The sequence below is a fragment of the Rutilus rutilus genome (assembly GCF_951802725.1).
Source record: "Rutilus rutilus genome assembly, chromosome: 3".
In the NCBI taxonomy this organism is placed as follows: domain Eukaryota; kingdom Metazoa; phylum Chordata; class Actinopteri; order Cypriniformes; family Leuciscidae; genus Rutilus; species Rutilus rutilus.
Genome location: NC_140211.1, coordinates 6,282,783 through 6,305,281, shown reverse-complemented (window position 1 = coordinate 6,305,281; position 22,499 = coordinate 6,282,783). Strand labels below are relative to the sequence as shown.

The following is a 22,499-nucleotide window of genomic DNA, read 5'->3' as shown; positions in this document are numbered from 1 at the left end:
AGACGTCTGTAATATTACACTGTAGTCTTTATACCACTCATATCTCCAGTTACTGTGATCAGACTTTATCTCACACTTCAGATCGACTGTTTCTCCAGTGAATACAGATCTGTCTGGTGTCACAGTCACTGTAGATGTGGGTAAACCTGAGAAGAAACAGAAACATAAAGACTCAAACTGCTCTTTCAGGGAATAAAACTGATTGTCCAGAAGGACCTTCGGTTGTTTACGCTGGTTGTAAATGGGAATGTTGCTGGTATAAACCCTGCAGTGAATGAACTGTTAAACATCACTATTGTGTCTTTGAGCAAAGCATTTGACCAGCGGTTTCCAGAGGGATTAGTTCATGGTGCCATTCTCTGACAGAAATACACGACACTGGTCTTGGTCATATGGTGATAAATATACTTTAACCACAACCATAACCAGCTAACAGGGAATGTTATCATAACTTTGTTAAGGATTTCTCAAAGTTATGAACAAAAATTATTCCAGTAACATTAATAAAATGTTTGTTCAATGTTATCTGGTCTGTAATAACGTTCTCAAAATTAGCACAAAAACTGTAGTTTCTTCATCTTTAACACTCTTGGACCCATTAGACATCGAGTTCATTCAACACTGAGGATTTTGCTGTGAATCACGTCACTTGTAAAAAAGGCCCCCTTGTGGCCGCTAAGCATCAGACACTTTACTGTGACTCTCTCTCTCCTACTGGAAGACGCCTCGCTTCACCTGGACTCTTAGCCAATCACAAGTTGACTCAGGCTCGCTGCACGCTGGTGGCATTCTGTCCGAGACTTTTACCAGTAGTGTCCGCTAACCGCACAGACTTACAACCTGCCTTGATGCAACTGTCCTATTTTAGTGTGCGTCTTTACAAGTAAGAATCGGTATTTCGTTGTTCTTTTACTGTCATTGCTAAGGCTAGATTGGTAGTGTTTTTTCTGTTCAGTGTTGCTTAATGTAAGCTCAGGCTTTTCCTGCTGCTCGGCTAGGCCTCGTGTCGTGATGCTTCTTTCTATCGATGTATTATAGGTTGTCACTCGGGCATTATCTTTGGTTATATATTGTAGAATACCAGTTAAGCACCCTCTGCGCATAGTTTGTAAGCTATTCGCTCTCAATCCAGTTAATTGGCTATAGGGCACGCACCTCCCGCATGCATGGGCGGATCTACAGGGGGGCAAGGGGGGGCAGGTGCCCCCCCACTCTAGAGCCTTGCCCCCCCAGCTGCCCCCCTAACTTTGATGATCCAAAAACTGTACTTACAAAAACAACCCACCACTATGTCTAATACATTTACCAAAAGTGAACAATTTAATTTTTTATTTTAAATGTATTATTCGCCCCTCCCCCCTGCCTCTCAAATAGTTACGTCCCTGATTCAAACGTGCAGAGCGGCGTTCGCTCAGTCTGGCTCACACACACAGCAAGTCTGCTGCGGTGCGATGGTCCTGCAACCCGACTAGACTGAGCTGCCCCTGACAGAGCCTCTGAAGCAGGGACGGATTATGGCGATGATGTGCCCTGGGCACGGATGTCTCAAAGGCCCCCTTCACCAATTTTTTGGACAACAGTGTTGCACCTGTATGGCGCCGCAATAGGGCAGGCAAGCCAGGCATTTTAAGGGGGCCCCCGAGGGCTGATCATTTAAACAATCAGAAATGTTAATATAAAGACGCAGCAACATCTCGTGAGCTTAGAATTATAAGGTTCTATCTCCACTTTTGGTCAAAATTGAGTTTTTGACATAATCTGATCCATTAGGTGTTTAATAATGCCTGTGTGGTTTTATTTTTGTAACAAAAATATTCTGTTAGTAGTTCTTAATAATATAAAAAAAGGTTCCATCTCTCCACTGCCAGCTGGGATGTAAAAACTTTGATGCTCAATATCTCGGGAACTACCCTAAACGTTTAGAACCTTATAATTCTAAGCTCACGATCTCTGCATCCCCCTTAGTGGGGCCCCTCTCTCGTTACGCTCGTTATGCTTTTACCTTTTTCAAACTGGTGCAGCGCTTACTCGCGGTAGGTAGAAAATGAATGATTTGATTTGTTAAACATAAAAAGGACTTATCCGTCTGGCATGGCAGCTCGCTCTAACTTTAGGCTAGATAAATGCATATCCAAAGTGTTTGAGCGGAGTGTGCAGCGCGCACTGCATGGCAGGCGTCGGCGCGAACACTTGCATTTTCCGATCATCAGTGGAAACAACTTGAAATACTCAATCTTTTCTGGTCATATACAGAAAAGAATAATGCATCAGTCGCAAGTAGCTACTTTTATTTTTTGTAAAACTCACAATAACAAGAAAACGTTGTGTTTTTGTAAAATAAAATAAAACAAACAGGGCTTTCATGGTCTCCGTGGCGTGAACTGGAGCGCGTCTCAAAAAATGAACTGAAACACAGTGTATAGGGTAGAGTGGGGGAAAACGCCCCCCTGGGGTAAAACGCCCCCCACCTGTTTTTCCCAAAATAGCCTAACCACTAAAAGTAGTCAAGATACATTTTTACTGTTGCTATGCACTACGTTGATAACGGGGATAAATCTCTTCGGAGAAGCTGACATCAGCGACACATTTGAAGAGAAGAGGATTACACGGTAAATGCTATAATTTTCAGATATTAGTAAATAAGTGTTTAAGAGAATATTGTTCTGCAGGATATCGCAGTGATGTATGATAGATGAATAGTGAAGTCTGTAGTTTGAGATCATATGTTATTTATAAGGAATATAATTATATTTAAAAAATTAAACATTTTTTTAAAAACTCATAGCTTGTGGGGTAAAACGCCCCCTACGCTGAGGGGTAAAACGCCCCCCCTTTCTCTATCATAATTACTATAATAAAATATTTCTGTCTATCAAATCCTTTGTTTTACACTTAATGCAGTATAACTAGGTGGTAAAATCTAAATATTTGAACAAAACATGAAAAAATTACCTCAAGTGAGCATTAACTAGCTAGCTTGCTAGCAAAGTTAGCTCACTGATGGAAGGTAGTTAAATTTGGCTATTTTGGACATTGCTGAAATAAATATTAATATATATACATGTTGATACATTACTTGCCTTTTACCTTTAGAGATTAAAAACTATTGTCTGTTAATTTTGCTGTTGATCTATGAAGCAAACTGGTTGGTAAGAAAGGGGGCATTTTACCCCACCTTGGGGGGCGTTTTACCCCACCGCTGGGGCAAAACGCCCCCTTTGTACAAAAATATTTTCAGTGAAAATACTAATTAATTATGAAGGCTGAGCAATTTTAATATTTGGTGAATAACTCCTGCCATAGTCACTCAAAACCGGGATGGCAATTCTAGTCACATTTATGTTTTGTTTCACTGTAATGTCACATTTTCCTTAAGGGGGGCGTTTTCCCCCACTCTACCCTATAGCCTCACAGACATGATGAATATTTCTATAAGCTTGAAATGTCCACTTTTAAACGAAAAAATTCGAATCGAAAGCAAATACCGGCTGATAAGGCTGATATGATATGAAAGGTGGATTTCTCTCTAAAGGCGCATCCACTTTACAGCGAAGATATAGATATGCTTGCAGCCGACACTGATTTAGAAATATATATATTTTTTATTATTAAACAATAAAAATGCCTAGTGTTTTTTTTTCTTTTTTTTTTTCAGACATATTATCATTAGCCTGCTTTTGCCGGTGCTTTGCGGCAAGATTTATGCATGCGCTTGAGCGCGGAATAGGCTATATGCCTCCATGCACATTGCACTCAGTATTTAAGCAGAAATTAATATTAACGCGAGATTAGTCGACTAATTGCTTAAATAAATGACTACTAGTCGACTAGAAAAATTCTAGTCTTGAAACTTGGTTGTGGTTTTAAACTGTTTTTGTTTTGTTTTTGTTTTGGAGTAACCGTCTTCTATACGCGCGACTTTTATATTACGCAATGCTTTTCACTCGCCTCTAGATGTCCCTCTCAACAGCGCAGCAATACAGTAAAATTATTTATTTGATTTATTTACTAGTTAATACTTTGCAACTGCAAAAAAATAATCACATTATTCCTCAATATTTAACCCAATTTTACTGAAAATAAAATTACAATTAAAATAATTATTTGAAAAGAATAGACACAGTAAATTTGACAGGGCCCCCTGCTGGCCCAGTGCCCTGGGCAAGTGCCCAGTAGGCCCGTGCGTTAATCCGTGCTTGCTCTGAAGGTGAAGTGAGTTTCCCCAGGTGTAGTTTAAACACACGTTTAACTTAAAGTTACATTTGTAATGAATGTATTGTATGCTAAAGACGATTCAGCATCAGCAAAAACAGCGAGTCTATTACGTTAGCCAAAATCAGCGGTCAAATCGCTCCCTCGTGATTTGTAAGAGCACTCTTCCCTTTGATTAGCCTAATTTTGATTTTAGTAAAGACAAGAACAGCTTAATAAAAAATATTAAATATTGAGGGGCAGCGCTAGGGCTGGGCTAAGGGGGCTTAAGCCCCGAATGTTTTTAGTAAAGCCCCGAATATGTTGTTCAATTGTCTTTCTCACAGAGCAAAGCAATTAATCAGAAAAACAAATGTGAATAAGATTACAGCGGCCGCGATTACCTAATCATGAACAGTGCATATTAAATTTTTATTTATTTTTTCCCTTTGCATTGAAGGTACTTTTGACGTGGTTTTGCAGCGTTGAGCATTGTAGCCAATCACAGACATGTCTGTTGATCACATCGGCCAATCAGAGGCGTTTAAATGAGTCGCTGTGCTGAACGTGTGTTTTGCGCGAGCTCACCGAGTTCACGTTCGCAAACCTGTCATTATTATTGGCAATAAACTTAAGATGCAAATAAGAGATTCACTTGATATTATTATTGATGCTGCTCTGCACTACATTACGAAACGCTCTGTTTGTTGTTAGGAAGACTAAAAGTTCAGCGGTCTAGCTCATCAATGTCAAAATTATTAAATAAGTTAACGAATGCCTGGTAAAATGTAAGTAGAATTTTTTGTTTTATATTTGACTGTTTTACAATAGAAAAGTTCAACTACCGAGACAAGCAACGTATATTTTGGGCTTCGTGTGCACATCTAAACGATCAAATATGTCAAAATGGCTGTCTTGGAGATTCACTTAAACAGTTTATTCACTTAAATACAGTTTATGTCTTAAATGGGCGTTAATAGTTGGGAGAAAATATGATGCATAATAATGATTAGATCTGCATTTGGTCTTAAAGGGGCAGCAGTCTATTAAACCTGCTGACGATTGCTCCATTAATGTGAACCAAACAACAAAAGGCAAAGAGAAAATCAGTCGCAGCTCTTGAATGAATAATTTTGGCTTTTATAACTTTAATCTCTGATAACCTATGCAGTGTTATTTTAAATCTGACTTTATTAGATGTCTTTTTAGCCCATATTACTCCTGGACAGTAATGCCGACATTACTGAAATTAAAGCACTGGGTATATAATTTGTATATTTGTTTAATTGTTTACTTTTTTTGTTTGACCATGTGTTTGTACTTTGTTTTTGGTGTCCTATGTCTTCTGAATATAAAACACAAAAGCCTGCACCCTTCTGCATAACATGCATGTTTTATTTGTTTTGTTAAAGCATTGCTTTTTCTTTTGCTATAGATATTTATTTTACATTTCAAAATATAAAGCAATATTAAATGTGTTCATAATAGTTTTTTCCCCCTTTTTTTTTATATAACAAAAAGAACCGATAAGAATACCGTACCGGATCGATAAGGAGTATTGGTAAGAGTAGTAATACCGTTAAAACCTTAACGATACCCATCCCTATTGGCAGCAACGAATTAAAAGTTATGGCCAATTTAACTGCGATTTAAATTCAGTATATATATTTCTGCCATATGTTGCCACCCCTCAAAAATTCCTGCCCCCCTCTCGCCACCCCATAAATATTTTTCTAGATCCGCCACTGCCCGCATGTACACTGGTCATCACGTGACACCTCTCGGCGCGGCCTGGTGTAGTTATTTATGCGACCAGCAGAGGGAGCCATTGTATTGCGAATGGTTTATCCTTTCTCATTGTTATGGTTGGAGCTGTTTAGACCATAGACAGTAAAAGAAATGGACACAGCGACCCCATTGGATTCAACGGAGACAAAGTGAAGCCCATTAGAAACTCTTACTTCCTGGGGGTCCAGCGTACTGCGCAGACTCAAACTGAGCTCGACGACGTAGATGTGACGTGAGCAAACTGTCTGTCTTCTAGTAGCTGTGCCAAGATCAATCTGAATCTTTACCATCCGAAACTCGCAGAGACGGAGAGCGTGAGTAGGAGCTGTCCATGATCTTGGAGCAGGAGAAACTTTTTGTAGGTGTTCTGATTAATAACTTTGTCATTTTGCCTCGACGTCCTCCCGATTGCCCGCGAGCTTCTCCTCCTGTCCATACGGTAATTTCCTACTGTGCGACAGAGAGTCGCGTGGTTATGATGCAATCGTTAGCCTACTTTTACAAAAATTGCTTCTACAGGGCCATACCGTAAGCTACAAGGTAATGGAGCCTTTTATACATTTTCGTGTTTCTTTAGAAATAAATAATGGACAAATGGAGTCTTTAAACGCCTCAGATGTGAAGTTATTCGCTGTCAAAGTGACGCCAAAATGAATGGGAGTCAATGGGATGCTAACTGCAGGTGGGGTTCCGCTAGCCAATGGCGGCGCCCGGGGGTACCTTCAAAATAATACAAATCCCTGCCCCCCTGGTTTAGACCCACAGAACAGCCTTTTTCATTCTTTTAAAGCAGCACTCAGTAGCTTCGGGATTTCTTTGCTGTATTCTCGCTTTTTGCTCGCAGGTTTCTCTCTAGAGCTCCCCCCACAGCTTCGGAATAGATATTTGACAACACTGTTGTAAAAACTCATTGGTGATTCTCAGACACCAGAGGCTAGTAGATCAACGACATCAAAGCAGATTGGACATTCTTTAAAACGTCTTCTTCATTCAGGTTCGGACAGCGTGAGGGAGCGCAATAATGACAGCATTTTAGCAGATTTCTTTTGGCCGTAAAGCAGTTGTTTACATCGCGAGACCTGATATCACGCGAGACTTCCTGACGCGGCTGCCGGCGGCCCGCCGCCCCAAAGTTGCAAGTGCGGATTTTCCGCTCACGGGCACCAGGGGGGTGCGAAACGACCACCATTCAACCCGAAATAAGTAATATAACCATTCCAATGACTCCGGAGCTGTTCAGTTAAGGTAAAAAAGTTACTTAGTTCACCTTTAATGCCAGTTTCGGCCATGTTAAAATATGATTGAATTTTATTCCTGCTATATTATTAGAATAGGATACAGTTAATACAAATAGAGGTTTGTTGCATGATAATCATTCATTTGCATTCAACATTTTTTTTTCTTATTTCTTTTATCTGTTTCAGAACCACACATCAATGTACATATTCAATCATGCAGTTGTAAATTCAATAAATACTTCCGATGAAAAAATCTTGTGTGATTCTGACCGATCAGCCGCTGTGAGCTCTACCTAACGATCCACAAACTAAATCAAAGAAGCCAGTCTTCTTCTGCACATCATTATAACTTTCCCTATTGGATTAATTAGTAAAGTTTTTTTGAGGAGGACTTTTGAGTTGTTAATACAAATTAGGGTAAAATAATATTTCAGGAACATCAAACTAACCTTACAAAAAAACAAACAAAAAAAGCTCCACTAGCACTAATAAAAATGGACACTTTAAAGTTTCCATCACCAAAACTAAATGTTTTAAAAAAGTTCTTAGAACAAAAATGTGTAATCTGTGAAAACACTCTGGTCTGGGTTTGTGGTTTTGACTTCAACACTAATAATCTGTAAGTCATGTCATTCTCTCTGACTTCAGGACAAAACTCATCAGAACTGAACTCAATCGCTCAAGTCCTTTTCTATTCTCATGATACTCATGAATATCTCCTGTAACCATAGTGACAGTGACTAAATATCAAAGATGGAGACACACATACATTAAAGATGGAGACGCTTATAACACTGGAAAGTCACAATTTACATGAATTTATAATGAACTAAAACCTCCACAAAACACACACACACACGTGTGCAGTTATTGAATAATTACTAAAAAGTGAACTGTCAGTCCTCTTATAACAGCAGATGTGGTTGAAAATTATAAGTGATGATCAATAAACAGATGTGAATATGAAGACTCACCTGATACAGTCAGTGTAACAGCATCACTGAGGTCTGTCCATGAGTCTCCTTGACAAGTGTATTCACCACTGCGAGACACATGATCAGCTCTGAAACTGAACTCTGCTGTTGTTCTTGTTGTATATGGATAAGTGTATCCATCTCTAAACCATCTGTATGTCTGAATGTCTCCTCCTGTCTGTATGTCACATGTGAGAGTGACTGTCTCTCCTATGAACACAGGCTGATCTGGCTTCACCTTCACTACAGGTTTCACTGAGAAACAGAAGTAAATATTGAAAAGCATCGCAGTATCAAGATCTCTGTCATCAACTCAAAACTTCATCAGGAGAAAAACACTTAAATTAAAAACCTAGTTTGCCTATAAATCGTAATGATTACATCAAAAATGTATATATTGGTAAAAACTAAATTAAACTGATGTATTTATCCAGTCTGCATGTCTTTGTATTATTGCTCTCCCAGTTCTGACCAGTAGATGATGCTGTTTACAGTCTGAGTGTTTAAAGATCTGAACTGAACTTACTAACTTCAGTCTGTCTGTTCTCAAGCCCTTTTCTCTTCCAGCCCTTCCAGCTAAACCACACTGAGTGAATAAAGCTCAGCATTGGTGCTCAAGATCTTAATGACACACAGTCAATAATTAATATTGCAGCAAAAACTCAGAAACATGCAAATAAAACTCATTTCTGTTTTATACAGTGGATTATGATCTTTTGAAATCAATGTCTGACTGAACTACTTTACAGCTGCAAGACTGTTTGATTGATTGAATAAATAGCAGATTTCTGTGATGTTCTGCAGCTTAAGGAACTACAGTCAGATGATTCTGTGAAATATGCAAAACATGGACATAAAACATCAGCAAACAGACAAATGAGGGATCCTGATGAAGACAAATAAACTACTACAACACAATTCACATTAGTTAAAAACTAAAATGTACTGCAGTAACGGACAGTACCTTGACTGAGTCCAGAGTGAACGAGGGACATCAGCACTAAAAGCAGAAGAAACAGATATGAAGCTTTTCCATTCATTCAACACAATGTAAATCACACACTGAAACATGTCTAGAGTTTATTCTACATGAACTGAAAGTGTTTTTCTGTTGTGATGCTCATTCAGGAGAACTGATGGATTATTGTCCAGCATTCAACATCATCACACACGATGACGTCACAGGACTCGTGAACTGATACGAGAGTCGATTCAGTGATTCACTGTTTGATTCACTGATTCACTGTTTGATTCACTCATTCACTGTTTGAATCACTGATTCACTGTTTGATTCACTGATTCACTGTTTGATTCACTCATTCACTGTTTGATTCACTGATTCACTGTTTGATTCACTGATGCTCAACAATAAAGCAGCAGTTTGAACCACTGAGCTTCACAACATACAACATTATATGACATTATACTCATCAATAAATGTGATGTCAGTGTATTTCTGTAACTCTCTTCATAGTTCTTCTTGTTCTCTTGTTTTGTGTTTGTTTAAGTTTTGTATTTTTTTTATATTTGCTCCCTATTGAATTTTGCCTTTATAACATGTTCCTGACCCTAACATGAAAGACACTATTAAAATGTATAAATAATATAGAATAATGCTGCTTTCACACAACTATAATGCATTATATCACAGTACATAAAGATACACTTTATGAATAAAGACACTTTTAAATATTAACATGAATGTGATTAACGTTTCACATCACTGATTCTCCACTGGAACAGAACAAGCTTCAGAACCAAATCAGGCCAAAGTGTTTGAGACACACGACATCACTTCCTGTTTGACGTCAGCACCATCGACTTCATTGTGACTTTATAGTGGCTGCAAAAATAATTTGGACACTTTGTGTGTTTCACATATAGTACACTTTAATTAATTTTAATTTTATTGTTTTGGTGCTTGGGATTTATCATGGATTCACTTTGAATTTTACTTTTTTGTATTTTCTTTTTTGAAAAGAAATAACAGTTTATAATATTCATGCACACCCCTAATTGTGACTTTATAGTAAAATAATGTGGATATAGTGTTAGCCTACAGCTGAAATTAACCACAACCAGAAAGAAAACCTGCTGCAAGTGACCTCATGCTTCTGGTCTAAGAGTATTTTCACACCTCGTGTGTTTCAGCACTTCAAGAGCTCTCGCCTCGGCAGAAATAATTCATTGGTCAACACTAAATGATCTCAGTTCCTCCTAAAGGACCCAAAAACAAACCATATTCAGACCTCAGTATGTTAATGTGTCGACCGCTCGCAGTCTCTCAAACAAACTAGTGTGAAAAAGCCCTTAAACCACATTAAACATGCATCAATATATTTGCTATTTAAATAAATAAAGCTCAAGTACAGTTTCAATCAAGACATTTGTCAAAATAAAATGTATTAGCGTTGCTAAAATATGAATAAATAAATATGTTTAAAAGGACAACAAAAGTCTGAGACACTTCCTGATTGTCCAGCATTGGTGAACATGTTCATATGTCGACGTCATGAACTTGTTCTGCAAACCTGAGGTTATTCTGGCACACGTGTGAACTGACATCATACAACAACTAAATATGAAGCCAGGGCCGGTTCTAGACATTAGGAGGCTCTAGGCAGAGTTCATGTTGGAGGCCCCCCCACCCCCAATAACAAACACTTGAAACAAATATGATTCCTAACCTTTTTATTTATTCAACATTTAATTTTACATTTAGTATGTTTTTACTTACACAGTACATAAGATTGGACACATTACTATTTTTAATGTTTTTGAAAGAAGTCTCTTATGCTCACCAAGCCTGGATTTATTTGATCAAAAATACAGAAAAATAATATAGTGAAATATTATTAAAATTTAAAAATAATGGTTTTCTATTTTACTATACTTTAAAATATATTTATGTGATGCAAAGCTGAATTTAGTGTCACGTGATCCTTCAGAAAACTTTATAATATTTCTGATTTATTATCAAATGTTAGAAATGGTGCTTAATATTTATTTTATAACCAGTGATACTTTTTTTTTTTCTGGATTTTTTGATTATTAAAAAGTCGTTTTAAAAAAGTCTTCACTATCACTTTTTATATATTTAACACATCCTTGCTGAATATTCCTGTTTTCTTCTGTATTTTTGATCAAATAAATGCAGAGCATAATAAGAAACTTCTTTCAAAAACATTAAAAATAGTAATGGGTCCAGACTTTTTACCGGTACTGTATGTACATATTAATCAAACTTTATCTAAGGTAATCTCTTTTTTGTTTAATGAATATGTTATTGTTGTTGTTGTTATTTTGCGGTTTTATTCAATTTATTCACAGTTCCAGAATACCACTTCAGTAGATGAACATAAGTGCTTTTATCATTTATTTTTTCATAGCTGCGGTTTGGGCAGGATTTTTCCCTCCCATTTAATCAATATTGACTGCAGATATTGTCAAATTATTAATATCAGTAATATGATATTATGCATTGCATTGTTACCTTAAATATGCTATACACAAATCAAGTGGAAGAGAAAGACACGATCGCTACTGAACAGAAAAAAAAAAAAAAAATCTAAACTGATATTATTGGCGTAAGTAGGCTATGATGTCAGGGTATAATCTAATCATCAGCAGAATTGAGAAGATAGACCCATAGATATGAGATCCTTTATTTGCGTGCCTATTTAGGGTTTTGCTTCTCAGCACCTGATGGATGCGTTCGTTACACAAACTTTAAGAAGCCGGCACCCGCTTTGAAACGGACACATTAATTGGTTTAACTGCAGATGAGTGACAATTCAACAATATCCAATGACCAATGAGGCTAGTATTTCTGCCCGTGACCGTCTTGACTGGTGGACTATATATATAGGGGATGTTACGGTTATGGAGGCCCCTCCTCAAAGCCCGAGGCCCGAGGCGATCGCCTGCTCTGCCTATAGCTAGCGCCGGCCCTGGATGAAGTTCAGCCGAACTGGTTAAAAATAACTGAAACGTGTCTCAGAAAAGAGAAGTTAGTTCTGAGAAAAGCTCTACTTTGTTTGATAAACTGTTAGTTTGAAAAAATGAACTTTAATTGGCCAAATACATTTTGCAGTTATTTCTCAATAAGAGAGTCAGAGAGAAAGAGAAGTGATAGAGAAGATGAGTGTGTGTTCGGTCTCTGTACTCTAACTCTCTGAGTCTCTGATGGAGAGATTATTTAAAGATACAGCATCATTCATCACTAACTCACAGCAACACAAATACATCTGATTTATCTCAACTACTTGAAATAGGAGGAAAGATGTTACAACAAAACTAAGCAAAAATACATGTACTCCATATTTCCATATACCTCCATATTTCACACGCATTATCACACAGATAAATGCATCATAAACCTCTTTGTCTGATCAACACGTAACATCATCACATAAGATCTGATCAATAAATAATACAATAAGCAGTGAGACTGTGGATTCATAGACTCTCCTACACAACACTCATTATTATATCCCATCTTCAGCTGAACACAATGCATTAGAAACAGAAGATATTAAGAATATAATAAAATACTCACAGATGAGAGGCAGTGCACTGGAGCCCATACTGTCACATTAATAGACTGTTTTAACAGCGCTGAGTGTTAAACACACACTTCCTGTGTTAGAAAGAAGAGATAAGGGAGGAGGAGACAAAACTCTACACAGAAATACACAGATAAAGAAAAGAGAGATCCAGTCTAAGCTATTTAGCTACTAATGTATTCAAGTTGTCACAGCTCTGTTCATCTACTTGAAAATCATATTTTCCAGATCAGTTCTGATGGAGATTGTTCTCACTGTTATTGTGTTCGTTCACACAGTCACACACAGAAGACAGACAGTGATTAAAGAGAAATCACCACGTGACATCTAATGTGTGTCTAATGTAACTCTACAACATATCAGTGAATGAAATATACAGCCTTTTATATCATAAAGTGTCGTTCCATAAAAACTAAAATGCTGCTGGTCAAAGGTGTGTTCTGTTCCTCAGCGCTTCGGCTCTCAGTATAACAGGCCTCGACTCGATGGGACTGGAGAGATGGTTGGAGAAACAAAATCACAAAAGGCCAGAGCTTCTTTAAGTTAGGGTTAGGGTTAGTAGTAGTAAGTTAATAAAGTTAATAGGCCCTTTTGGAAAATGAGTCCTGGCTTTAAAAAGTTTCCTTAATGTGTGTTAACCCTGAATCTGGAGAACATTAGGACCCTGAAACACACAAGCTGTCGACCAGCGATCTGCAGTCAACATCACAATCCCTGTCGCTGATAAAGTGGATGCATTTGAAATAGTTTGTTTGTTTAATAAAGCTTGTTTTACATGAGGATTGAATAAACAAGTAATCTAATGTCATTCAATTCTGGCAGAATCTGCATATTTTACATCCTTTATTTTATTTTATTAAAAACATTATTTCTGTAATATGAGATAAATCTTCATCATGAAAGTGTTTTCATCCTATTTCACATAATTTGCAGCAATTTGTCAACATTTAAAGCCCAGTGTGATTGTTTCTAAGAAAGTAAACAAAGATATTCATTATAAAATATTGCACTTATCTTTTAACTATATTCATTTCAAATGATCAGAGACTCATTATGAACTCATATGTACAAATGAACTGATAATTGTCCACAACAAGATGGCATGATGTTGCTCTCAGGCAGCAAACTACCTTTTTGGAACTCACACTGCTCCTTTAATTATTAAAAAAAATAAAAAAATAAAAAAAATGATATATATATAAAATCAGCTGAAATGTCTGTTCGATAAAAAGAGTTTGTGAACAAGATAGTGTGTGTGTGTGTGTTAGTGAGCGTGTGTGTGTTAGTGAGCATGTGTTTATGTGTGTGTAACCGCCTAGCAAAACCATAGCAACCACCAGGAACACCCTAGCAACCACCCAAAATTCCTTAGCAACCGCCTAGCAACACCATAGCAACCACCCAGAACACCCTAGCAACCACATAGCAATGCCCTAGCAACCATCCAGAATACCCTAGCAACCGCCTAGCAACACCATAGCAACCTCCCAGAACACCCTAGGCAACCACCCAATTTAAACTTTAATCTAATTTAAACTTCAAACTACTTTAAACAACTTCTTCAAACTTTCTGGTCCAAACTTTCTCAAGTGAACTTAAAGTTTGTCTCAACAAACTTTTTAATCTAGTTATTATTATTATTATTATTATTAAGAGTAGTAGTAGTAGTAGTAGTAGTATGCTGCAGAGAATGCTGGGTAATGTAGTTTGGTCACTCAAGCCCTTCAGCTCATGTCTGAATGAGTGTTTTCTGGTAAACTTTATCTCTCGTCTTCATTGACAATACACATAATGCATAAAAACTACATTGTATACTGTCAGTATTCAGAATTACATTTATGATTGAAAACTATTTGTTTCTGTCATTGCTTCCCGCTCGTAATTACGACTTTGTGGTGCAGTTCATGTGCGTTCAACTCGTAATTACCATCTTTCTGACATGACTTGAACGCACCAATAGTCAGTGTTTTACTGATACTTACAGGAATTGGACACAATAATATTTTATGGATGGAAGGAACATGATCGACCCGAATCCCTCTGACAGTGAACTTGAGGAGAGTCAGGAAGAGAGGATCCCTGAATCAGGCTTGAGAGACAGTTGGGAGGTCAGGGGTCAGTTAGGGGGTCAGGGGTCAGTCAGTAAAGTAATGTGTGTATGCATGTGTATTTGTAAGGATAGTAGTGGGAAGGGCAGTTTAGAAGTGACATCTTTCATCACTTCTAAACAACCCTTTCTCACTGCTCTCCTTTTACAGACGAATTAACATGGTTTTGGATTTCTAAAAAAGGGAAATCAATGAAAATTGTACAGACATTCTGTGAATCTTTGATCTTGTGATGATATTTTGAGGTTTATGAAACTAAAGATGCAGATCATGCATAAATGTTTCCTCTACTCTGGTTAAAACCACAGGGCAGAAACAGAGCAGAAGTCAAACCACGACTATGAGCTCAACTCTTTTATTAGGCCTGAAGAAATAAGTTGGCTATTGAAAGCACAATCATCTTTAAGTGTCCGGAAAGAGACTTGGTCAGTAGATATTTGAGAATAACCCGTTTATTTGTCACCACATATCTCAGATATTAGCAGGGTTTTTTTTTTTTTTACAAATAAATCCTCAACTCTTTTACAGTGCATCATCATGCATTTGTGGATATGTGCAATGCACATTAAAAATAACACATAAAACAATAATTTGCTCACTTAACGCATGTAGCTTTCCTGGTACAAGATACACAACAAAACAATTTCCAGTAACAGTCAATATAGACATTTTACATCCTTAAAGCCTTTCCTTCTCTTATAAATGGAGCCAAATAATACACACCTCGCTCCGCTCACCAAGGGTGCAAACTTTAGACTTGCTGCTTTCCTGAATTAGCCGCTAGCTTGAAGGTCTGTGAAATATGTCCCTGAGCTTCTGAGATGAGAGAAATCAAATCAGGCGAGAGCAACTGTTGATCAGCCATACAGGTTCCTGGGCTCACAGCAATAGACAGTATAAGAAGTGGACAGAGCCATCTCATTGGAACTCAATTGAGACAAGTGAAGCCCATTTTTAGCGATTTTTTAGCACTTCCGTTCCTGACGCGCAGACTCAAAAGCCCCTTTCACACAGCGCATTGAACCCGGGAAATTGCCGGCAAATTGCCGGAACGCCTTCTGTGTGAACGCAAACACGACCCGGGTTTAATGCCGGGATCGATGCCGGGTTGGGGACCTAGTAACATTGCCGTGTTCAGTCCTGGGACGCGCGCTGTGTGAACAAAAGCCGTAATAATGCCGTGTCGTAGTGATGACGCTGAAGCCGGGATCGTTCGCCAGCTGTGAAACGGTACGAAATGCGCAATTTTATGATCGAATCAGAGAAATAAATGCACAAGCGTGGTTTCTCGAGAGAGAAATCGCAGCTCATAAGCAAACTGAAGACGCTGCTGAGACATTACAAGTCACATCGATGTCACGTGTCTTTCCGGGACATACACGGGTTGTGTGTGAACGCGCTCTCTGATTCCGGAAAATCACTGGCAGTGTGAATGAACCAAAATCAAATGAACCCGGGTCAAATCCCGGGTCACTTTATCCGTGTATTTTCCGGAATCTCTGTGTGAAAGGGGCTAAACCAAGCTTGATGACGTGAGCAACCTGTCTGACAGATGTAAATCTTCTAGTAGCTGTGCGTGCAAACTGCCAACATTAATCTTGCAGAGATGCCGAGCTTGAGCAAAGAGTTCTTTGGTGTGAGTGAGCAGGAGTAAGTATTCTGATTAATTATTTTGTATAGTATTTATTTTAAAATGTAACGCCAGTACGCCATATTGATGTCCCCCCAATTGCCTACGAGCTTCTCCTCCTGTCTGTACGGTAATTTCTCTACTGTGCGACAGAGAGTCGAGTGGTTATGACGCAATCGTTAGCCTATTTTTACAAAAACTGTTTCTACGGGGCCATAACGTAACATAGAAGGTAATGGAGCCCTTTATACATTGTCGTGTTTCTTTAGAAATAAATAATGGACAAATGGAGTCTTTAAACACCTCAGATGTAAAGTTATTCGCTGTCAAAGTGACGCCAAAATGAATGGGAGTCAATGGAATGCTAACAGCAGGTGAAGTTCTGCTACGAGATGGCGGCACGCGGCCGGCTTCAACTTCCGGTCGATGGATTACCCGCTTGCTCACAGCCTCCAACCCAGTCACATGAATGACCTGACTGTGAATGCATTACCTCTAGCTGCCTCCAGTGGCCACTTACACAGACTAATAAGTGTTTTAAAATAGACACATGATGAATATTTAAAGAAATACAGACATGAGATAAATAATTCAAGAAAAACAAACTTGCTGTGTCATACATTAGATTATTTGGCGGGTAGCACCAACATTTAGGTGCAAAACCACACATTATGTGTGTGCATGTAATTATATTATAATACAAGGGGAAGTTCATCTGGAAGACTGTGGGCTGGAGATGTTCGCCTGAACGCTGATTGGCTGCTGAGCGTCGATCAATTTCGGCAAAAATAAATAAAAATAAATAATATATATAAATCAACAAGGTTTATAACTAATGACCTTTTTAACAAAGCCTCTTAAACTAAAGACTTTAACAGTCATATTCGCTCTACAAGCAGCTGCTAAAGTGACTACATCTTCAGTGAGCTGAAAGAAGCCTCTGCAACATGTGAAAATGTAAGTGATGTGTTTTGCTGTGAATCTAATTTCAGTTTTCTCCCACCCATGGCCTCTGAAAAGTTAGACCCACTATATAAGAACGGCTGCTTTTGGAAACAACCCACAACGTACTGTGACTTCCGCTATAAAGTTACTGCGAAACCACCTGAGAGAAACTGAACTCATTTAGACTGAACAATGATGACATTTATTTAAAGGCCTGCCAACGTTGGTTGATATCACTTTGATGGTCATTAAACCTCAATAAATGCATATATAAAAAACTATAATAAGTGTTCAACAGATTATGATTAGCCTATATATTGAGATAAATATGCAAGATTAGGTACAAAACCCAATCCTACCCGAATTCAGTGTAATCAGTATAGAAAACTAATACACAACAGCTACAAGAGTTAAAACCGTACGGCCTTGGTGGAAACAGTGAAAAAAAGGTGTCATTCTGAACTGAGTTATAAACCTTTTGCATCTATCTTTCTCTTAAAGTTACACAGACAGATAAAGGCACCCTAGTCCAGACTAAAGGGACCAGTGCCTCCAGCTCCTGCAAACTAAACAAGAAACAGAGCGAGACCAAGACAAAACCCGCCAAGAAAGCGGCTCTGTTAAGGTTTCATTTCTCTCCGTCATGTCTATGTGCAATATGTTTTTGTCATCCATCCATTAAAGAAAATCCAGATAAAACTTCTTAGTATTATTTATTTTGTTCGTTTACATCTCAACGCGCTGGTATAACATCAGCGCCCGAGGGAGCAGCAACACGTACTAAGTACTCAGTACTAAGATTTCGCATTCAACAACTTGAGTCAAAATAAAAGTCCCGTTTGTTCACACATGCGCACAATGAACTCTTGCACATTTTTGGCATATGATACAATACAACAGTTGGTATAATCTAAAAAATAAATAAAATAACAGCAAGCTACATAACAAAATATAAATTATATGTTTAATGAGAACATATAACTCAACACCCCCACTTGTTCTCATCACCTTAAGCCATGCACAATGTCATCACAAATATTTAGTTCCCAAACAGAAAACCTTTGAACTTTAGAATTTTAATTTTTGAAACAGATTTTGTCAAAATGTCTGCTACCATGTCTTCTGTTGGGCAGTACACAATATGTATTCTTCCCTTACTGACAGCATCACGGATAAAGTGATATTTCACATCAATGTGTTTAGTTCTAGATCTATTCACTGGATTTTTACTCAGTGCAATGGCCCCCTGATTATCACCATACATCGTGGTGCAAGTGTAAACACTACTGTCCATGCCATTTAGCAGTTGAGTTAGGTACATGCTTTCCTGAGTAGTGTTTGCTAGACCAATGTATTCAGCTTCGCAGGTCGACAGTGCCACTGTCGGCTGTTTCTTAGACTTCCATGAGATAGCAGGGCCTTGTTCTGTTAGGCTGAAACAGTATCCTGAAATGCTACGCCTATCTTCTACAGAAGATGCCCAATCAGAATCACTGAATGCTATTAGACTTAAAGTCTTGTCTGTTTTCTTGAAACACAGCTCGTAGTCAGCTGTACCTTTTAGGTATCTCAGGACATGTTTAGCAGCTACTAAGTCATGTGTTTTAGGCTTTGCAAGGGTTTGTGACAGTTTACTGACTATCCAGCTAATGTCTGGTCTGGTGCAGGTCATTGCATAGATCAAGCTTCCAACAAGTTCACGGTATTCTTTGGGGTTCTCAATCTCATTGTTGTTTCCTTCCTCATTCCTATTACACTCCACTTTTAACTCACTTGGGGTAGCTTTTGGTTTACAGTTTGACATTCCAAACCTTTCAAGCATTTTGAGGATGTACCTTTTCTGATTCATTTTAATTTCTCCCTCTTTTTGCTCAAACTGAATCCCCAAAAAATAAGATATTTTCCCTAGATCCTTCATGTTAAATTTGGACTTCATTATTTCTTTAAAACTGTTGAGCTGATCCTCACTGCTTGCTGCAATTATCAAATCATCTACCCAGATGATCACTATGATCGTCTCATTTTCAATCTGCTTTCTATACACACAGTGATCCGACTGATTTCTCTCAAAGTTGTTTTGTTCCAAATGATCATTTAAAAGTTCGTACCAGTTTCTTCCAGACTGTTTTAGACCATACAGAGATTTTTTCAACTTGCATACTAACTTGTCTCCTATGTCAGATGTCTCTTCAAAACCCTCTGGTTGATCTAAGTATATGTCTTCCTCTATGGGAGCATGCAAGTATGCTGTTTTGACGTCCATCTGATGAACTAAGAAATTGTTCTGAGCAGCTATCTGCATTAATGCCCGTACTGAGGTGAGATTTGCTGTAGGAGCAAATGTCTCATGGTAGTCTATGCCTTCAGTTTGGTTGTATCCCTTTGCAACATACCTAGCCTTGAAGATTTTTCCTGTTTCTGCATTTTCTTTAAGGGCATATACCCATCTTCCCCCCACTGTCTTTTTGCCCTCTGGTAGAGTTGTCAATTCAAATGTGTCATTTTCTTTAAGTGAGTCCATCTCTTCCTTCATAGCATGTTCCCATCCGGGAGCCTCAGGTGACATAAGGGCCTCTCTATAGGTTTGGGGGACCCCACACACTGCCCTGTAACAATAATCAACACTCACATTGGTTACGTCATCTTTGGAGTATGTCAGATAATCTTGTAAATACTTTGGGGCTCTCTTTTCTCTTTTTGAGTGGTAATGTTTTTGACTAGCCGTGGCTGTTGGACCTGTACTGTTTTTGTTGTCTTCTGTGTCTACTTTTTCTATAGTTCCATCATGTTCTGACACCTCTGTATTGTCTGTATCAATACTCTCCATGTTTCCATTTAGGACCTTGTTCTCTGTGCTTTCCTCACTTTGTGGGGCATCACCACTGTTCTTACTATCCTGTGTCCTGTCTCTGTATTGTATTTCTAAGAAATCTTCATCGGTTTGTGTCTGCTGTTCAGCACTGCTCTTCCTAATGAATTTTACCAATCTATGTTTTGACACCTTTTCTGTCTGTGGATTGTATATCAGATAAGCTGGGCTATTTTTACTATACCCCACAAATATTCCCTTCTCACATCTAGGATCCAGTTTCTTATGATTGTGTTTGTACGCATAGCATTCTGATCCAAAAATCCACATTTTAGAAAGGTCTGGCTTTCTTCCTGTCAACATGAAGTATGGAGTATTCTTAATTCTGTCATTATAGCATCTGTTTCGGATGTGAGTTGCAGTTTGGACAGCATAAGGCCACAGAACCTTTGGTAATCCCTTCTCTATTAGCAGACACCTTCCCATTTCAAAGATGGTTCGCCATTGTCTCTCAGCTGTACCATTTTGATGAGGGGAGTACGGGGATGATGTATCATGTCTTATACCATTTTCTCGTAAAAGTGACTGAAATGCATTGCTTGTGTATTCTGTGCCATTGTCTGATCTTATGCATTTGACTCTACCGTATGGTGCACTGTCTGCAAGGAACTTCTCTGTCGCTAGAGTAGTGTCACTCTTGTTCTTAAGGAAGTAAACAGATACTGCCCCTGAAAAATCATCTGTGAATGAAATTGCATACTTATATCCATCTTGAGAAGTTGGTTCAATGGGACCTGCTAAGTCAGTATGTACCAACTCTAGGGCCTCACCAGCTTTTGTGTCAGTTTTCCTATTTCTGCTGTTGATGAACTTTCCCTCAGTACAAACATTACAGTCTAATTTGGTATTACCCGTGATTTTCATACCCTCAACCACTTCAGGTAATTTCAACACATCACTAACATTACAATGTCCCATGATCTCATGCCATGTTTTAACATTACAAGTTAGACTCACTTTGTCCCTGGACATCATATCTGTAACTGATGCATCAACACATTGTTTGTTGTTATTTACCGTTTTCAGATAGTACAGCCTTTCATGCTCTTCTATGCGGAACACAGCTCCATCCTTGCTTATCAGTTCATTCTGTCCTTCCTGGAAGATCACCTTGGCCCCGTCTGTTGTAGCAGCTTGAACGGAGATGATGCTCTGTGGGTATGATGGTATGAACAAGGCCTTCTTTAGAGTGATCCTGACGCATTTCCCTTCCACGTCCAGCAGTAACACCTCTGCGTCGCCCCGCTTTAATGCCACGTTGTTCATCCTGGCTCCATCCGCCAGCTCCATGTAGTGTGACTTTGGGTCGAAACTCTCGTCAAATTTTGTGAAATTGTTCTTGTCTGTTAAGATGTGGGATGTTGCTCCACAGTCTACCATTAGTCCATTTTTCGTAATATTATCTGGAAGAAATGTCTGACTTACTTTGAACACAAATGTTTGTTCTTTCTCACGCTCCTCTTGTTTTTCCGCAGCCTGTTTTGCTTCATCTTTGTGTCCGTCCTTTCTCCGGCGGCATGTCTCATCACTGTGTGTTGAACTTCTATGGTAGCTGCACCACTTAGGTACGCCTTTTTGGCGGCAATCGCGCGCAATATGACCGCGGTTTCCACATCCGTAGCAGGTCACGGATGCTATGTGCACTTTCATCACATTGTCAGATTTGGGTTTATCATCAAATTTTTCTGTCTCTTCGTAGCTTCTTAGTTTGCTTTTGAACTGGGAAAAAGTCAATTCTTCACTACTCTGTGTAGTATGGATAGCAAAAGGTTTGTAGGAATCTGGCAGGCCCTTTAGGATCATAGCTATTATCAGTCCGTCACTTATTACTTCTTTTGCGTTTCTTAGGGAAGTCACCGCTTTCTCAGCTCGGATAATGTAGTCTGTTATCGTCTCGTCAGATTCCTTCTTTAACGAAGTTAGTTCAGTGTATAGGGCGATAATTCGAGGCTTACCCTGACTGGCGTAGTGATTTCGAAGTATTTGCAGAGCTTTCCTGCCGTCATCAGTCGCCTCCCGCATCACCAGTGACAGGCTTTTATCATCGAGAAACTGGATTAATTCAGCGTAGCACTCCTCATTTGTTTCCTCGTCTATATCCCCGGTAGACAGTATTGTTTCTTTTAAACCCATTATTCTCAGATGGCCAAGAAATTTTACTTCCCATAGTTCGTAGTTGTTTTCGTCTCCG

At 38.6% G+C, this 22,499-nt stretch overlaps 1 protein-coding gene across 1 annotated transcript in view; it reads right to left on the bottom strand.

Annotated features, from left to right (window-relative positions):
- Nucleotides 1-22,499, bottom strand: part of LOC311287724 (Fc receptor-like protein 5) — a 211,413-nt gene that overhangs the window by 137,200 nt on the left and 51,714 nt on the right. Inside the window, exon 8 of the mRNA XM_084404752.1 lies at nucleotides 8,192-8,446. Within this exon, the coding sequence (XP_084260878.1) occupies nucleotides 8,192-8,446 (255 nt within the window). The remainder of the gene's footprint in view (nucleotides 1-8,191; nucleotides 8,447-22,499) is intronic.